This window comes from Bos indicus x Bos taurus, chromosome 19 (genome assembly GCF_003369695.1).
Source record: "Bos indicus x Bos taurus breed Angus x Brahman F1 hybrid chromosome 19, Bos_hybrid_MaternalHap_v2.0, whole genome shotgun sequence".
Taxonomy (NCBI): domain Eukaryota; kingdom Metazoa; phylum Chordata; class Mammalia; order Artiodactyla; family Bovidae; genus Bos; species Bos indicus x Bos taurus.
The window spans coordinates 40555982-40574523 of NC_040094.1; the positions used below are offsets into that span (position 1 = coordinate 40555982).

The 18542-nt window shown below is 49.5% G+C and overlaps 1 protein-coding gene and 1 long non-coding RNA gene across 3 annotated transcripts in view; both read left to right on the plus strand.

Annotated features, from left to right (window-relative positions):
* LASP1 (LIM and SH3 protein 1) overlaps positions 1-14502 on the plus strand; it is a 41097-nt gene extending 26595 nt beyond the window's left edge. For both annotated transcript variants that reach the window (XM_027519755.1, XM_027519756.1), the window contains 3 exons: positions 8333-8480; positions 9128-9231; positions 11416-14502. In XM_027519755.1, coding sequence (XP_027375556.1) covers positions 8333-8480; positions 9128-9231; positions 11416-11589 — 426 coding nt within the window. In that variant the 3' untranslated portion in view covers positions 11590-14502. The remainder of the gene's footprint in view (positions 1-8332; positions 8481-9127; positions 9232-11415) is intronic.
* Positions 14503-16663: 2161 nt separating this feature from the next.
* Positions 16664-18194, plus strand: LOC113878557. The gene is made up of 2 exons (XR_003507023.1): positions 16664-16940; positions 17519-18194. It is a non-coding gene; the product is annotated as an uncharacterized LOC113878557 (long non-coding RNA).
* The last annotated feature ends 348 nt before the right edge of the window (positions 18195-18542 follow it).

Sequence of the window (18542 nt, forward strand, 5' to 3'; positions counted from 1 at the left end):
GATACAGGCTAAAAAAAGAAAATGCAAAAAAAAAAAAGAAAATGCAGCCTCAGAGGCCTCCTCCTGGGACTGCCTGGGAGCAGAGCCCAGAAACTGCATTAATTTTATCTCATTTTTAGGAACTAGCATCTTTTTTAATGTTTATTTATTTGGCTATGCTTGGTCTTAGTTGTGGGATGTGGGATCTAGTTCCCTGACCAGGAATCGAACCTGAGTCCCCTGCATTGGGAATACGGTGTCTTCACTACTGGAGCACCAAGAAAGTCTCAGGAACTAGCATTTTATTTTTTAAATTATTCTTGTTGTTTTTTTATCTTTTCTTCCATTTTTATTGAGCTGTAATTGACATGCTGCTCTATATACATGTAAGGTGTCCAGCATAATGATTGGATTTACCTCCATCATGAAATGATTATCACAATAAGTTGAGCGGATCATCTCATACAGATACAAAATTAAAAATGATACAAAATAAAATTTCTTTTTTCAAGAACCAGCGTTTTTAACGCGTTTCCTGAGTTCCCTGCAGTGTGAGAATCATCACCAAGAGAATCTGAAAAGAGCTTCACCAAAGGTGCCAGTCCTGGCTACATCCAGAACCCCTAGGGAACTTTAAACCACGTTATTAAATTGTCCTTCCTCCAGAGGAGTTTTGGGAACGATGATGTCTAGAGCCACACCTTCTGTTTTGTATCCAAAATAGTGTTCCTGTATGAGCTGGTCACTCATTTCCCGGGTTATCGTCAGACGCCTCCTCATGTGTGAGGAAAATGTCAAGCACTTAGTCTGAGATAAATATTGTCCATTGCTGTTAATTTAAAGGTAGACTTTGCTTTCTATATGGTGGTGAAAAAGGGGACAGGGACTAAAGTTGGGCTGAAAAGTTGGGCCTGTGTCTAGAACTAAAAATGTGTGGAAACTTGGGAGGCAAAGTGCTAGTAAGTTAGGCCTCTGTCGTGCGTGATTGACTTTTTTTTAGTTGAAGTATAGTTGGCTTTCTATGTTGTGTTCGTTACTGCCATATAGCAAAGTGATTCGGTTATACTGAGTTGACCAAAAAGTTCATTCGGGGTTTTCCATAGGATGTTATGGACAGAATCGAACAAACTTTTTGGCCAACCCAATATTAACCTGGCCTTTGGGCACCGGCTCTGATGGCTGTAAGGATGGGAGCCTCTCTTTTTTTCGGGCTGTGCTGGGTCTTGGTTGCTGCTCATGGGCCTTCTCTAGCTGCAGTGTGCTGCTCTCCAGTTGCCGTGTGCGGGCTTCCTGTTGCGGTGGCTTCTGTTGCGGAGCAGGGACTCTAGGCACGGGCTTAGTTGCCCCACAGCACGTGGGATCTTCCCAGACCAGAGATCAAACCTGTGTCCCCCGCATTGGCAGGCGGATTCTTAACCACTGGACCAACAGGGACGTCCTAGACAGAAGGACTTTTAGTTGCTAAGTCCCTTTACTAGGAGCCCCTGCCTTCAAGTAGGCAAGTTTTCATTTACCTACATATTTCCTCATATATAGATTTCCTGTATACAGTTTTGGGTCTTTTTAACTTTTCCTTTTTCTGTAAAGTATATCACACAAACACCTGTGTGTGTGTTCACCATGCAAGGCAGGAAGCAGATCATGACAGCCCCCTGTCAAAATAGAGCTTTCAAAGTGTTCAAAAAACAGACATAACTCTCATGTAGTGAGTACCTATCATATAATTAACTTAATTATGAGGAACCAGCTGGGAGCATCTGACAGGCAGAGGTGAGGCCTAGTCTGTGAAAGAAAGCACTGGATATAATTAGATATAGAACTGGTTAGTGTTCTGCCGTTAGCTGCTGAACTGGTGAATGTCCTACAGGACTGTAAAACCATAAGCTTTGGAGATAGCCTTGCTACAGGCAGAAATCTTTTGCATTTCTCACAGTCAGAAATAATTAGCAGCTCATATTTCTTAAATTAGCTTCGGGCCTTATGCAGGCATGCATACATGCTAAGTCGCTTTAGTCGTGCCTGACTCTTTGTGACCCTGTGGACTGTGGCCCACCAGGCTCCTCTGTCCATGGGATTCTGTAGGCATGAATACTGGAGTGGGTTGCCATGCCCTTCTCCCGGGGATCTTCCTGACCCAGGGATCGAATCCATGTCTCTTCTGACTCCCGCATTGGTAGGTGGGTTCTTTGCCACCAGCACCACCTGGGAAACCCTTCAGATCCTTATAGTTTGGGCCCAATCAGTAGTAAAGTCAAAGAAAATTCTAGCCCCAGAGTCAAATGGCTGGAGACAGGCTTGTTGGAAACCCTGTATGCTTTTTTTTTTAAGTATGTAATATTTCTTTTTTTAAAACTGAAGTATAGTTGGTTTACAATGTGTTAGTTTCAGGTGTACAGAAAAGTGATTCGGTTAACTTTTTCTTGTGTGTCATATCCTTGGGGCAGCACTGGGTTTAAAGCATCATGACGCTGCAGTTTATTCTTTTCTGTTGTTGCCTTGTATTCTGCTTAAAGTGCTTATCCCACATTTTGTTGATTCTGGGGTTGGTGGCATTTGGATTGCTTCCGTGGCTGTGGACAACTTCCTACGTATTTCCTAGCGTTAACATGGAGGGCAGTTGCTGGATCTTGGAGACTGTGTCCCCTCAGCCTTACCAGATGACGCTGAAATACTATTCAAGCAGGGCTATGGATTTACCGTCTCGCCAGCACTGGTGAGAGTTTCCACTGCTCTGCATCCTTAGACTTGTTCAATTTAGCCATTCTCATTGTGAGCAGTAGTAGTATCTCATGGTTTTAACTTGCATTTCTCTGATTAGTAATGAAGTTGAGCACAGATTTACATTTGTTTTAAAAACAAAATAGTGTTAGTCTCTCATGGGGAACACAGCATTACTTGGTGGTTGAGAACTAAAGAGCTGGATGGTAGGACTCATTTATGCACCTCTTACCTACCTCCTGAACCTTGGTTTCCCTGTCTGAAAAATGGGGATGATCATAATACATTGTTCTTGGGCTGGCTGAGAAAAGGAAATGAGTAATGCATATAAGGGCACCACAGAGGCCCGCAACAAATGGAAACATTGTTAGAAAAACCAGACCTTGGCTGGTGAGTTGATTATTCCATCCAGAGCCTGATATTCCCTTCTTGGCTGTGATGTGGAATCATGTGGGAGCAAATGTGGAGTCAGACCTTGGTTTTCCACCACAATCAGGAAGGAGAACACGGGTTCAGAAAACAGACCATCAGCTGGCAGAGAAAATGTGTTTTCCGTAGCTTTGGAATGGACCCTCAATGAGTCATCCTGGAGTCCTGGCTGGCAGGGCCCTGGATGAGTGGGGAGGGTCCTCCAGGGCCTGGATCCCTGCACCTCCGTGCACTTGGATCTCCAGGCGTCCTTCCGTGGGGTCCCAGGACAGGTTTTGGCTGGGCCTCTGCTGACGTTTCTGAGCTTAGGTGACCCCTTTTCAGGGCACTTAGACGACTGGAACTTTGCTGAGCCTGGGACTGAGCTCCACCAGGGCCTTGGCCTCTGATAAGTCTTTATTTCCCTTTTGGATATGCTCATACCCTTTAAGGTGCCTCTTTGCTTCTCAAGCTATTAGGTCGATCAGCAAAGTAATAACAGTTTCCTTGTTTCCTGCGCAGGGGAGGGAGAGGAAGTTGAGAGGACCGAGATTTTATCAGGTGGCCCCCGGGCGGAAGGGCTGCAGCCCCGCTTTTCTCGGTCCGCTTCCGTTCTGCGCTGCCGCTCCTGACTTCAGTGCCTGGCGCCCCTTCTCTCGAAGTTAGGGTGACCTTGTGATTATCATCCCTTTTGAAAGCGAAAGGGAGTGCTACTCATATTTGTTCAGGAAGACATGAACTGGGACCAGGGGCAGACTTGGGCGTGTGGTCACCCTGTCCCAGGAAAGGACCCGTCCAGCTGTGGCTTTGTCCTTGTATCAGCAGCTTCAGGCCTGACTAATGAAAGTCACTTGACTTCTGTAAAATGGAAATTAAAGTGCACCTATGGGACTTTTTTTAAAGGGTGATTATTGTCAAGGCCAAGGGAGATTATATGCAGAGAACTCAATGTGAAGAGCTGAGTCAAGGTCATTACAGTGAGCAGGTGGTTCCTGTATCGGTGGTGGGAAGGGTTCTCCTGTGTTCAGGCTGCCACTGCTGTGTCCACCTGGATCAGCTGGCCCTGCGTAGAGTGGCTTTTTAAGGAGCAAGATGGATCCCATCAGCCTCTTGCGGAAACGAACACACGTCCACACTTGCTTTCAGTTCTAGGATTTGGCTAGGTTCCTAGAGGTAGTTGGAAGCCTTAGGACCACGTGGGAGCAGATGGTGCCATGGCCTCTTTTTAAGATGAGGAAATCCAGGCCCATAGGGGATAGGACTCTTCCAAGTTCACATGAGCAAGTGAATGGCTCGTGACTCTAGGGGTGAGGTGTGGGAGGGACGTGCAGTCCTCCATGAAGGACTGAGTCTACAACGTGACGGGGGATGGGACCCAGACATGCTTCTTCCTCCAAGAGTCACCCCTTCACTAATACAGACAGAGCCGCAGCCCAAGAAGTGGGCTGTCAACCAGGGTAGCGGGGGCCTGCCCCTCAGCCCACGTCCTGGCTCCCTCAGGGCCCGGGGCAGGCCTCTGTCTGCCTCCCCGTGGTCACCGGCTCCCAGGGTCAGGCCTCTTTTCATTACCAGAAAGTAAACACGGAAAGCTAACCTTTCCCACCCCCAGGACAGAAGTCAGAAGGGCAGTTGCCTTGAGAGCCTAGAGGCCTCTCCTTGCCCCCACGCCCCCCGACTCCTTGCCAGAGGAGGGGGGCTCACTGAGTGGGCTCAAGAGAGACTCTCACCTTTGCCCTTGTCTTAGGGATCTGAGAGCAGGACGCTGGCCTTTGACCTTCACCCCTCGGTGTTCTACTTCATGGGAGTTTGGGGATCCGATGGGTTTTCAGTCTGACCAGGGCCAGCTGTCTCCCCTTCCGGAACTGGCTCAGTTTATTTTGCTCTTTGGGTGTGGGTCCTTGCTTGGGCATGATGGAAAGGGGTGAGAGGAGGAGGGGGGCTCATGCTGACCCAAAGCCCTAAGTGAGGCACTCCCTACCTCCCCACCGGCCCATCCCAAGCTATGCTGCTGCCCGACCTGTTCTCTCAGCCCGGGCTGCAGCAAGTCACCATCATTCAACAGCGGAAGAGCAGCAGGGAGATGTGGGTGGGCCCAGTTGATCACCCCTGCAGACCTGTAGCCCGGCTGCTTCTGGCTGAGTTTTAGCTCTTGCCCACCTTATAAAGCGGATTTGAGAAAGCAAAGAAAGTGAGAAGGGGTGGGCCATGGGAGCACCTGGGCTCGGACAGCTGGATCAGGCAGGGACTTCAGGGCACAGAATTGCAGGTTCCTTCTGCTCCTGGAGGCAGGACAGGCTTTGCCCCCTCCATACCCTGTCCCCCTCACCCCACCCCCTTTTCCACTGGGAGCAGCACAGGGCAGGATCCTAGTGAACAGGAAGTGAGAGCCAGCCTCCAGGCGGGTGGTGGTCTGAGGTCTGGAGAGAATTCAGGCCTGGGTCTGCTCAGGACCAGACCAGTTTTCTGTGTCCCCCTTTCTGAGTTTCCTCTGCGGGGGAGGCGGGGGGACTGTCCCACCTCCTCCACCAGCCCCAGCCCAGCGCTTCCAGAGCGCTAACCATGGACCTCCCACCTCTCCTCGGTTGCTTGCTTTCTTCCCCCTAAATTTCCTCTCTGAAAAGTCAGTAGGTCCTCAAGGTGGGATGTGGGCATGTTGCCACTGGGAATGCAGGCAGAAAATCCTAGAACTCCTGACTCTGGTTCTTTTTCATCTTTTGTTTTTTTCATATTTGTACGTTTTACACACAAATGTGTATAGACATTTCATGGGTGTAAAGTGGTTCAGTTCAGTTCAGTTCAGTCGCTCAGTCATGTCTGACTCTTTGCGACCCCATGAATCGCAGCATGCCAGGCCTCCCTGTCCATCACCAACTCCTGGAGTTCACTGAGACTCACGTCCATCGAGTCAGTGATGCCATCCAGCCATCTTATCTTCTGTCGTCCCCTTCTCCTCCTGCCCCAATCCCTTCCAGCATCAGAGTCTTTTCCAAAGAGTCAGCTCTTCGCATGAGGTGGCCAAAGTACTGGAGTTTCAGTTTCAGCATCATTCCCTCCAAAGAAATCCCAGGACTGATCTCCTTCAGAATGGACTGGTTGGATCTCCTTGCAGTCCAAGGGACTCTCAAGAATCTTCTCCAACACCACAGTTCAAAAGCATCAATTCTTCAGCGCTCAGCCTTCTTCACAGTCCAACTCTCACATCCATACATGACCACAGGAAAAACCATAGCCTTGACTAGTCGGACCTTTGTTGGCAAAATAATGTCTCTGCTGTTGAATATGCTATCTAGGTTGGACATAACTTTCCTTCCAAGGAGTAAGTGTCTTTTAATTTCATAGCTGCAGTCACCATCTGCAGTGATTTTGGAGCCCAGAAAAATAAAGTGACACTGTTTCCACTGTTTCCCCATCTATTTCCCATAAAGTGGTACTTCTGTGTAATTTATACAATAGGTGCAATTTGGGAGGATTGTGCTGAAACAGATATTACCAACAGGAATATTTGAGCAAAGAAGGGACAGCAGACTTTTTCTGTAGAGCTCCAGAGAGTAAATGTTTTAGGCTTTGTGGGCCAAAGGGCCTGTCAAAGCTACTCAGCTCTGTAGCGACAGCGTGAGAGCAGCCAGAGATAATAGGGAGATGAATGGGTGTGACTGTTCTAGGAGAACTTTATTTCTGGACACTGAAATTTGAATTTCATAGAAATTTCATGTGTTACCAATCTTATTCCTTTTAACTCTCCGCACAGGCTTCAAACATTACTAAACGTAGTACCCGTTCTTAGCTCATATGCAGACCATGAGCAAATGGGCTGTGGGCTCATGGACCTGAGTTTGCCAACCTCTGCTCCAGACCACTGGTTCTCAAACTTGAGCCTTCAAGACTCAGACTCACCTCGGGAAGCTTTTAGAAGTGCATGTGTCTGTGCATGCTAAGTCTCTTCAGTCATGTCTGACTCTTTGTGCTATGGATTGTATACCTACTCTATGGACTGTAGCCCGCCAGGCCCCTCTGTCCGTGGGATTTCTCCAGGCAAGAATACTGGAGTGGGTTGCCATGCCATCCTCCAGGGGATCTTCCCAACCCAGGGATCGAACCCATGTCTCCTGAGTTAGCAGGTGGGTTCTTTACCACTAGCGCCACCTGGGAAGTCCCTTAGAAGTGCATATTCCCTCCAAAAAAAGAAAAAAAAATAAAGGTGCATATTCCAAAACCCCAGCCCTGATATTGTAGATTCTATGGAAGGTCCTGGAACCTGCGTTCAGCAGATAGTCTGAAGACCAGACTTTAAGAACACAATTCTGGGTCCTGGTGGTCCTTGGTGAAGACCTTGGGTGTGTGGCTTCTTCAGGTCTCTTTTTGCCCATTTTTTAACCCAAGGAGAGAAGGACTTCATCTTCCAGGTACTGACATACCCTTGGAGAGGGCCGGACATTTCTTGTCCTGCAAGCTGGGGTCCTCAGTGGAGCTTTATGAGGTCATGCCCACAAGAGGCAGAATCGCCTGCTGGTTAAGAACACGGGCTCTGAAATCTCTGTGAGCATGGGTAACTCGTGTTGCTTGTCAGTGCTTTAGTCTCCTTCTTATCTGTTATACGGGGACTATACTGTACCCCCGTATAGGTGCTGACATGGTAAAATGAGCCTGTGATGCAGAACGCCTGGCGTAGTGCCTGGCACCTAGCAGATGCTCTGTAAACCTGCTCTGTAAGCCCATAGTCACTGCTATGGGCCAGGGTGGAAGCGGGGCAGCTCCAGCCCTGCCACAGGGACATAAAACTGACAGCTTACATTTGTCTGGTGCTTTCATTTAACATTCATTCCCTTCTGAGGGGAATGGCAACCCACTCCAGTATTCTTGCTGGGAAAATCCCATGGACAGAGGAGCCCGGCAGGCTACAGTCCATTGGGTTGCAAAGAGTCAGACACAATTGAGGCACTAACACTTTAGCTGACGTGGCCCTTTTACATCCGTCATCTCTTCGCATCCTCCAGCAACCCCTGAGGGGAGATCCTGATGCTCACTTCTGTAAGGAGGAAACAAGGCTTGGAGAGGTTAAGTGCTTGTCTGAGGGCACGTCGCGGTACACCCCTGTTGAGAACCTGGCTCTCTTTGCCTGGAGTCCTGCAGGAGTCTCTCCCGTCCCAGGATCTTGAGTGGCAACGGAAAAGGGGAGCTTTGGTTGGTTTGCTGTGGGTCCTTCACCCAGTGCTTTCTGTCCCTGCAGATAAAATACCACGAGGAGTTTGAGAAGAGTCGCATGGGTCCCAGTGGTGGTGAGGGTCTGGAGTGCGAGCGCCGAGATCCCCAGGAGAGCAGCTACCGGCGGCCCCAGGAGCAGCAGCAGCCTCACCACATCCCCGCCAGCACCCCAGGTGAGTGGGAGGGCTGTGGGGACCGAGGACCTGAGGCAAGGTGGGGAGGAGGTGAGAGGGAAGCCTCGAGTACACACACACACACACACACACACACACACACACACACACAAACGGGTCCCGTCCCAGCAAGGGCATGAACGCACACACATGCACATACGCGCACACACACCAGGTCCCATCCCTACCCAGGGCGTGAACACACACACACACACATCCCTACCCAGGGCATAAACACACACACCCCAAGTCCCATCCCTACCCAGGGCATGCACACACACACACACACACACACAAACACACACATCCCTACCCAGGGCATGAAACACACACACACAGGAGGAGGTGAGAGGGAAGCCTCGAGTACACACACACACCCACACCCACACCCACCCCAGGTCCCGTCCCTACCCAGGGCATGAACACCAGGGTCAGGGCTGTGCTGGCCTCCTGCTGTGACGGGGAAGGTGCCACTGGGGCGTGACAGCAGTGTGTGTGCACACAGACAGAAGCCCTTGGGAAGTGGGGGTTGAGCAAGCTTGCGGAGTTGGAAGTACATGACGTGGTCTCATGGAAGAAGGGGGCGGCTCTGGGAGGCTCTGGGTTTGGCAGGACAGGTCCTGAGCCTGTCTCCTGCTGGCTTCCAGTGTACCAGCAGCCCCAGCAGCAGCCGGCAGCCCAGTCCTATGGTGGCTACAAGGAGCCTGCAGCCCCAGCGTCCATACAGCGCAGCGCCCCAGGCGGCGGCGGGGTGAGTGGCCCTGGCGGAGGGAGGTGTGGGAGGTGGGGTGAGCCTAGGGAAGGCTTCCTGGACGTCCCTTTAGAAAAGACGTCCCTTCTTGGACACCCTTTTTTTGTTTTGTTTTGTTCTGTTGGACAACCTTTAGGAAGAAAAACTCAGGCGGGACAATTCTCAGAGAAATAAAGTAGCCTGAGATAAGAGACCTGCTGGTGCCTCGAGTGAGGCACAAGTGAGGGAAGGAACGCAGTCTGAGAGGTCATCTGAAGGCTAAGGTTCCCGATAGACCAGCCAGTGCTTCAAATACTTACTGAGCATGTTCTGGACAGAAAGGATTTGATCTGAGTAAAAGTTCACCTTCCTGCCCTCTTGGAACTTACATTCCAGTCAGGGAGACAAACATGAATAGATAAGTAGGTATGTGGCAAAAGGTCATAGATAAAGAAAAAGACAGCACGGTGAGAAGGGGTGGGGGCAGCAAAGGGATCAGTAAAGGAATGAGTAGTGGAGAAGAACAGCAAGTGTGAAGGCCCTGAGGCAGGAGTGTTCTAGGAGAGTTCAAAGATCAGTGGGAAAGCCAAGGTGACTGGAGAGGGATGAGGTCTGATCATACAGGGACTTGTAGGCTTCAGGCTTCCTTGGTGGCTAAGACAGTAAAGAATCTGTCCTCGATGCAGGAGACCTAGGTTCAATCCCTGGGTTGGAAAGATTCCCTGGAAGGGAACGGCTACCCACTCCAGTATTCTTGCCTGGAGAATTCCATGAACAGAGGAGCCTGGCATGCTACGGTCCCTGAGGTCGCAAAGAGTCGGACATGACTGAGCGACTACAACTTTGTCTTTCAGGCTGCCAGGAGGCCATCATGACTGGCAAGCTGTGCAGAGTAAGGGCTTTTTTGTGTTTTAAAAGCTGGCTTCAGCAGCTGTGTTGAGAAGCAGCAATAAAAAGTTGAGGGTGGAAGCAGGGAGATGAGTTGGGTGGCTGTTACAGGATGCAGGCGTAGATGGTGGTGACTTGGCCCAAGAGATTAAAGGCACAGTTGGTGGTAAGGACCGAGGTCACTTCAGTCATTCCATGAGGATTGTGACCTCTTTTTTATTTGGTGGTGGTTTCTAATATTTATTTTTCTGGTTATAAAAGTAGTACATGAAGAGCACTGGATTGGGAGAGGTTATGGATCAATTCTGCAGGAATTAGGTTACTTTCTTAGAACCTGTATTTCCTCATCTGGAAAGCAGGATAAGAAGCCTGGAGCGTTGTAATCTCTTACTCCATACTCTTCAGGGCTGATGAAGCTGGTTTCTGCTGGGTTGGAGGGGATTGGGAAGTTTTGTGCTAAATAGGATAAGGGGCCTCTGAAGGGTTTAAAGCCAGGAAGTAACTTCATCAGGTTTGCATTTTGGAAAGCTCCCCCTGAGATCACAGTAGATGAACAGTGGGAGGAGGCAGACCAGGGGAGTGGAAACAGAAGGTCTGAACAGGGTATTGGAGGTGGGGTGGGGTGCTGGGGCAGATTCTGGAGATTTCTAATGGATTCATCCAGCCTTGGACCCAAACAGATCCCAGAACCTAGCCTGGGGGACCCTAAAGACTAAGCTGACTCCCAGAGACAAGTCAGTGTCAAGGGCAGTGATGGTCAGAGGACTTTAGAATCTTGCCTGCTTCCAAGATGACAGTTGGATTTCATGTGTTTTTATTGGACATTTCCTAGAGCTTGGGGTTTAAACACGAGACTTTGGCTGAGGTTGGAAGGTGGGACCTGACAGGTACTTCTTGTATCACCTGGAGTTTTTTCTCCCAGGAGTTGGTCTTTATCCTGAACTTAAGAAACAAATTCATCAACAGCTTAAAAAGAAAAAACAAAGACTGGTGTTTATAATAATACAGATAATAGCACGCAGGGCAAGTCATCCTTTTAAACTCAACCCAGCATGGTGTCCACAGGACAGTTCAGCATTCCTGTTCCGAGAGACAGGGTGGAGGTCCTGTAACCTCCATACCTGTTTGTGTCTGGCCCTTAGGAGGTGCCAGATGCAGTAGTGTTAATAAGGTGATCGCTCTCAGAAAGTGTGACACAGAGGTGAGAAAACTTGAGGCAGAGCCTAGCCCGTCCTTGTCTCCCGGCTCCTGGTCCCCTCTGCTCTGGGGTCCCAGAGAGGTAGGCACCCCTGACTGACCGCGCCCCCACCCCTGCAGAAGCGGTACCGTGCTGTGTACGACTACAGTGCTGCCGACGAGGACGAGGTCTCCTTCCAAGATGGGGACACCATTGTCAACGTGCAGCAGATCGACGACGGCTGGATGTACGGGACCGTGGAGCGCACCGGTGACACGGGGATGCTGCCAGCCAACTACGTGGAGGCCATCTGAGCCCGCCGGGCACCGCCCGCCCCATCCGTCTTCAGTGCATTCCACAGCATCGCGTCTGTCCTGGGCGTGACCTGTCCACCCTTCGGTGTCTCTGTTTTTTAAATTCTGCGACAGCTTGTTTTTCCTCCCCCTCTTCCAGCTTCTTTTGCCAACCGAAGCCTTGTTCTGCCACTTTCGCGGCTCCCCTTCTGGCAGGTTTTCCCCTTGACCAACTTCTTGGTTTTCTCTCTGGATGGAACACGTGTGAACCGCTCTGTGGGAGGCCAAGGCCTGTGGGGACGGTCTGGGTGGGTGACCCGTTGGCTCCCAGGCCTCTGCCTTCTCTCTTTTCTGCCCCCTCAGCCCCTCCTACCCACCTCCTCATACATCCAAACATTCCAGGACTGGGGTGAGCCCCAGACCCCCAGGACTCCCAGAGGAGGGGCTCCACACATTCCCAGGAGTGGGACCCCGCTGTCCGTGCCCTGGGATGGGGATGGGGGTGGGGAGGGTGCTCCTGTTGTGCCAGTGAGATGGGCTCTGCCTCTGCTTCTCAGAGATGGGGCTGCCGGCCCTCCGAGAGGGCCCCTCACCACCCTCTTCCCGCTCAAGGTTGACAGAGGCGGGTAAAGTTCCTGCTTTGGTATTCATTCATCCTTCCCCACATGGTTCCTTTTCACACTGTGATTTCACTCTCCTGCTCAACCGGGCCTGGTATGGGCAAGGAGCTGGAAGCTCGGCTTGGGTCCGGGTCTCACCTTTCTGCTTTAGGGACAGCTGCAGGAAAGAGGGGAACGGGGTGTTCTCTTTGCAGCCCTTTTCTCTCCCTCCCAGTGAGTCTCCGGGGTCCCTGGCTTGCCTCCTCCTGAAAGATGGGGCAAGGAAGCCTCAGGCCTCTCGGCCGTGCAGCCCAGCCCCTGAGACCTGGTTAGACGGGCTGATCCTCCTGGGAAGGCAGCTTGGGGCCTTCCATGGCCTCCCCCTATCCCACACCACCTGATCTGACCCCAGGGGGACTGGACTGTGCGAAGCCACAGCCCGCTCTGTATCTCCACGACTTCCCTGAAGGGGAAGGAGGGGGTGTCTGCAGATGTCTGTGACGGGCGAGTGTGAGTGCGAGCATGAGAGAAGCAGGCAGGGTGCGGGCTTTCTGGAGGGTACACAGAGGGGAGGTCCTTGAGGGAGAGAAGTTCCTTCTGTTTTCTTTGGAATGAGAATCCCTCCTTTCCTTCTATCCCTGAATGGAGGAAGCCCACCACCCCCCCTTTCCAAAGTGCAGAAGTGAGGAGGGGGTGTGTACTTGGTGGGGGCTGATATTGGGGCCTGTAGCTTGCTGGCGGAGGGGGGAGAGGAAAGACTTCATGACTCCAGGCAGATACTTTTCCCCCATCTCTGTGTCCTGGGCTGTAGAATAGGGAGCTGGGGGACCTGTGTCACCTACGCAGTGTTCTCCCCTCTTCCTGCCCACTCCCAGCCCCCTCCCCTGCCCCCAGCTCGCTCATTTACCTAAGGCCTCCTTGAAGTGAAGGGAGAGGGTCCCAGGGCTTATAAAACTGGAAGCACAGACCCAGGTTGAGGAAGGGAAAGATGGTGCTATCTCCAAGTCCCTTCTTCACTCGTGGGTGGCTATGACCACCCTTGCCTGATTTTATTCATCTCTGGGCTTTCCTGTCACCCTTCTGGGTCTCCCCCTCCCATCTTTACCCCAAGTCCACTGACTCAGGCCCTACGGTTGATATCTTTGCATCCTTGTGCCTTGCAGGAGAGGGAGGGGCCTGCAGGCACGTTTAACATCTAGTCCTCACTGCTTGTGAGTTGCCTTGGGAATATTTACCCCAGATCAGAGGCTTGAGCCTCTGCCTGACCAATCCCTTTCCCTCCTTGGCCACAGCCATGGTGAGGGCGGGTGGAGAGTCTTATATTGGGCAGTGTGGGGGATGACGGAAGCAGAGAAGGAACAATTTTGGGAGCCGTGGGCAGATGCTAGTCCATTCTATTTCCTCTTAATCTCAAAGCACAATGTGGATTCTGGAACCAAAGGTCAGAGAGACATATCCTGTTGGAGAACCTGTGGTTGGCAGGGAAGTGAGAGGCTGGGAGGAGGGCTGGGGAGCAACAAGTAGCCTGTTTTCATTCAGCCTAATTTTTCTTCCAAAACAAGGCAAGCCAGCCACTGGAATCTTGCTGCCAACCCTTGGTTCCTTCCATCCTAAAAATAGGGGACCTTTTCTTACACACCCCCAGAGAGAGGAGGGACTATCACACTGGTGCTGAGGGACCTAGGGGCTGCTGAGAGTCCTTATTCCTTTCCACAATCATCCATCCCTAGCAGAGCACAGAACCTGAGGGCTGGGCCGAGTCCCTGGTTTTTCCTACAGTTCACAGAGGGTTTTTTTTTTTTTTTGCCAATCTAATCCCAGGAAAGAAGATGCAACAAAGCTAGAATGTGAATATAACTTTAGCGGACCAATAATAAAATGCAAGAAGCCCAGTGCTGAGAAAAGTGAATTCTCTCAATATTGCTTCCTGTTTTCTTCCTCATGTCCCTCCAGGGAAAACTACTTTATTGCTTAATTTCTGCCTTTTCCCCCTCACATATGCACTTTTGGGCCTTTTTTTTTAATAGCTGGAAAAAAAAAATACCACCCCACAAACCTGTATTTAAAAAGAAATAGAAATGATCACGTGAAATTTGCCTCTGTCCAAACATTTCATCTGTGTGTGTGTGTGCGTGTGTGTGTGTGTGTGAAGCCGTCCGTTCATCTTTTTATATGGGGTGGTCGTCTTTTCTTGGTCTGTTTTGGTCCCCTCCCTCGTGGGCTTGTGCTTGGGATCAAATCTTTCTGGCCTGTTATGATTCTGAACATTTGACTTGGACCACAAGTGAATCTTTCTCCTGGTGACTCAAATAAAAGTATAATTTTTACCTGCGGACTTGGCTTGCTCTCTCTGGTCCTGAGGTGGTGTGTGTGTGTGTGTCCTGTCTCCTTGGGGGCATTTTAGACACACTTTTTTTCCCCTTTGACTTTATGAACAGCCCTATAAAAGAAGTAACTGCTTGATATCCATCTTACAGATGGGGTTCCCTGAAGCCCAGAAAGGCAGTGGTTTGGTGGGAGTCACACCAGCTAGTGGCAGGACTGGAGGTCTTAGGACCCCAATGTGATGCTCCTGGCTTCCTGCCATGACCTTGACAGGAGCCTGGCACCCACACGCTTTGCCTCCCGGTATCTCCCAGGCTCAGTTCTTTGCTCCAGGTGCGTTGGGTCTGAACTTAGACAAGGTCAGGCAGCCCGCCTCCCCTTTTCTGCCGGGTTGGGAAAAGGAGGTGGCAGAGAAGGAATCCAGATCCTTTGTCCACAGGTCGGGGCCACCAGCCAGCCTCTTGCTGCGGCCTTGTGGAGAGGGGTGTTCTTCACTCCGGGTACAGAATTCAGGCTTCCCCTGGATTCAGGATAGCAGCAGGGTGGAGAGGAAAAGGGCTTTCCCCAAAACGAGAGCCTTTGTGATCAGGAGATGACACGGCTGCTCTGAGCAGCTGAGGCAGCGCTGGGTGGGATAATTACAGATGGTACTGACACCTGCTCCCCCTCTGACACCACGGGCGGCTTAATGTGTCCCCAGTAGCAGGCAATGAGTTGGCAAATCGTGCCTCCATTGGCCTGCCTCCTGTTTGCTGCAGAGCTGTAGCCCCCTCTCCCCAGGAGGCTTCATTCATTCCCCTTTTCGGGACAGTCTGCTTGGGAGGGAACCAGTGCCAAGTCTCCACTCCCAACTCACAGGAAGCTCTTGCCCTGCCTCCCTGTGCAAACCCACACGAGCAGTTTCCTGACTCCCTTCTAAACCAGCCTAAGTTCCTGAGGCTTAGCATGATGAAGGGGCTGCTGCTGCCCTCATCCTGTGCCCCTCAAAGGATCTAGTTAGGGTGGAGCCAAGGGCACTAGGCCTCAGAGGTGTCACAGGGAATTTGCTTTTGTTTTTTTAATTTAATAGGAAATAAGGCAAAAGGCATAATAAAAACAAGAAGGCATAACTACCCACCACCCAGCTTAAACTATGAAACATCAATTCTCCTTTCCCCTCAGAAAAAGCCACTTGAAAAATATGAAAAAGTTATATATGTACAACTGAATCACTTTGCTATACAGCAGAAATTAACACAAATTTGTGAATCAACTCTACTTCAATAAGAAAAGTCACTTGAGTTGCATTTCTAAACACTTAACTGCATGGGGAATGGGCCTGACCCAGAGTTCTGTAGTGCCCTCTCTGGGTATAACACTGCAATGAGCTCTGAGGAGGATATAAGAGAGGATAAGGATGTGGGAAATGACCATAAAGAGATAAGGAAAGGTTCAAGGAGAGGCCTCTGATGCTCACACTGTAATAGGAAGGATCTGTGCAAAATGTTGCAAGCTGAGAAGCCCAGGTGGGCCTGAGGGGGGATTTCAGATTACCAGGGTGGGCCAGTCTGGGGCGAGAGAAGAATGTGGATTCCGGAGTGGACAAGCCTAATTTTGAATTGGTCTCTGGCCTTTCCAATGAAACATTAGGCAGGTTACTGATCATCTCTGAGCCTCATCTATAAAAGACTTGCAGGGAGGTTGAAATTACACCACGAGTGCAATATCTGACATAATATAGGAATCCCGTAAGTCTCAGCTCCAACCCCCTGAGATGCCATCTGAAACACACTTGAGACCTTTGTCCTTGTCCCTCCATAACCTGACTTTACAACGTGCCAATGGCCCACCCAGCCCCCAACCATCATTTTGAGTTCCTTTGCCAAGGATTCATGAGAGGAAAAAGTAAGAAGAAAAGCACTCAGGAGATATTCCTTGGGCACCTGGATACAGGTCAGATCTCTTCCCTACTTCCATAATATTCAGACTCCATTTAGATACAAAGGGTAGGATTGGGTTCCTGGAGAGAAATTGAGCCTCTTCATTTCTGCCTGGTCTAAATCGAGCAGTTCCTTGGTTACCCGCTCCCAAGCTTTCTGATTGGTTGGCGAAGGAAGGGGGAGCGGGGGCGGGTAGTAAGCTGCCGATGGAGCCGCAGTATCCCTTAGTCTCAGGCACTGGGAGGGGGAGGGGGAAAGGAGGGCTAAGCTGTAGAGGGAAGGGGGAGCCATTTCTCTCCACTGGCTGCAGTCTCCGTGCTCACATTTCCCCGGAATCCAGAGGCGTCCTCGGCCAAGGACTCCACAATGCTGGATATTTTCATCCTGATGTTCTTTGCCATCATAGGCCTGGTCATTCTGTCCTACATTATCTATCTGCTCTAGGGACCCGAAACGGCGGCGTGGAGCCCACAGCTCAGGGGGGAAGGATGAAGCTGACTGGCCGAGCATCCTGCTTGCTGACGCACCGGTAGATTTTTTTTTCTGGTCATTATTTCGGGTATTGATTCAAAAACAAAATTACAAGGGATCTTGTTTTCCTATTTTTTTTTCTCAGATGTATTGATGTAGCATTTCCCAGACCACTCTGAAAAGAATAAGAAATGCCAACTTCTTTCTTTAAGACCTAATTTAAAATAATGATTTTTAAAATAAAAATAAAGCCCACAATCAAAGGATTTTTTAGGTAGAATGGGTTGGGAGTGGTGTGCATGGTGGGAGGGACTATTATTTCCTAGTTTTTTCTTCAAGTTAGGTGCTCAAACTCCACTTTCTCCATTTTCTCCTGGTAATTAAAGGTTAAAAACATCTTTATATGTCAGTAGAGTGGCTTACAATTATGCTTGCATAATTGCATTAATTAATTAACTAGTAACTCATTCTAACTTGAGGATGAGATAGCAAATGAAATTTACTTGAGAGTGGGATTTGGGGGAGATGTCAAGTCTTCCCTGACTCTGGGGTTTGGCGGAGAGAGGAACTCCCAATGTCAGGAGCTGATACCTTTGTATTCCCATCTGAGCCTTGCTTTTTCTGGGTTTCCCACAGCTCCTGGATTCCAGTCCAACAAGAGGCCTCTTATCGACAGTAATCCTGCTGCCCAGCAGACCTCTTCTAAAGCTTTCCGGATATGGTTAACCCCTGTCAAGCAAGGGGCTTTTTAGAGTTCAGAGGCAGAAGCACTCAGCTGGGACATCAGGAATTCACAGGCATGGCTGGCAACTGCAGCGTGCATTTAAGCTGTAGATGGAGGATGTTGAGAAAGAGCTAAAATGTAGACTCATTAAAGTTACCATGGAGAACTGCTCAAAAATTTATTTGATAGCCTTCCCTTAGGTCTTAATTGCAACTTCATATTAAGCTAAATTATGTTCTTTTCTTGCTCACATGAAGGGTGTCCCTTTTAAGTCCAAGAGCATGTTGTCTATCTTCATCTATGAAGTAGTTGCTTTATCACTCACTGTCTTTCAAGATTGCACAATCTGGGTTTGTGCGGTTTCCGTGTCTCACTCTGTAGAAGGAACTTGTCATTTGAGTTTCTAAGATTTATCTTCCCCACTCCATGCCCCTTGGGCTCCAGCTTCTCATTTAAAGAGAGCAACAGTTATACAGTCATTCTTTCTGCATACCTGAATTATAAATTATTGAAACAAAATGGCTACACGTGTTATTTGGGAAAAACTTTTCTCTTACCCTCAAATAAATGTGTTTTTTTGTTTCTTTTTTGTATTGCCAAATGTTCTCTTTCTCAAAAAACAAAAGCAAAAAACTTTTAACATTTCTCTGTCCAAGTAGGGTTGAAGAAACCATATATTTGAGGGTCCAGAGTAGAGTTGGGCCCCAAATCTGTGGTGTCTATTTCTTTGAAAAATCTGTCATGATTGTTCTACATTTGATTTTTCTTTCTGGCTTATAAATGAACAAGGAGAGAGATTAGCCTAATAGTTTTATTTATAACATTATGTTCAATTTCCACGTTTTAAAAAGAAAATCGAGGAAGTATAATATACGTCACAACATCTGGCCAAGAAAAAACACCGTTCTAGGAACTTGTCTAAGCAACAAATTATGT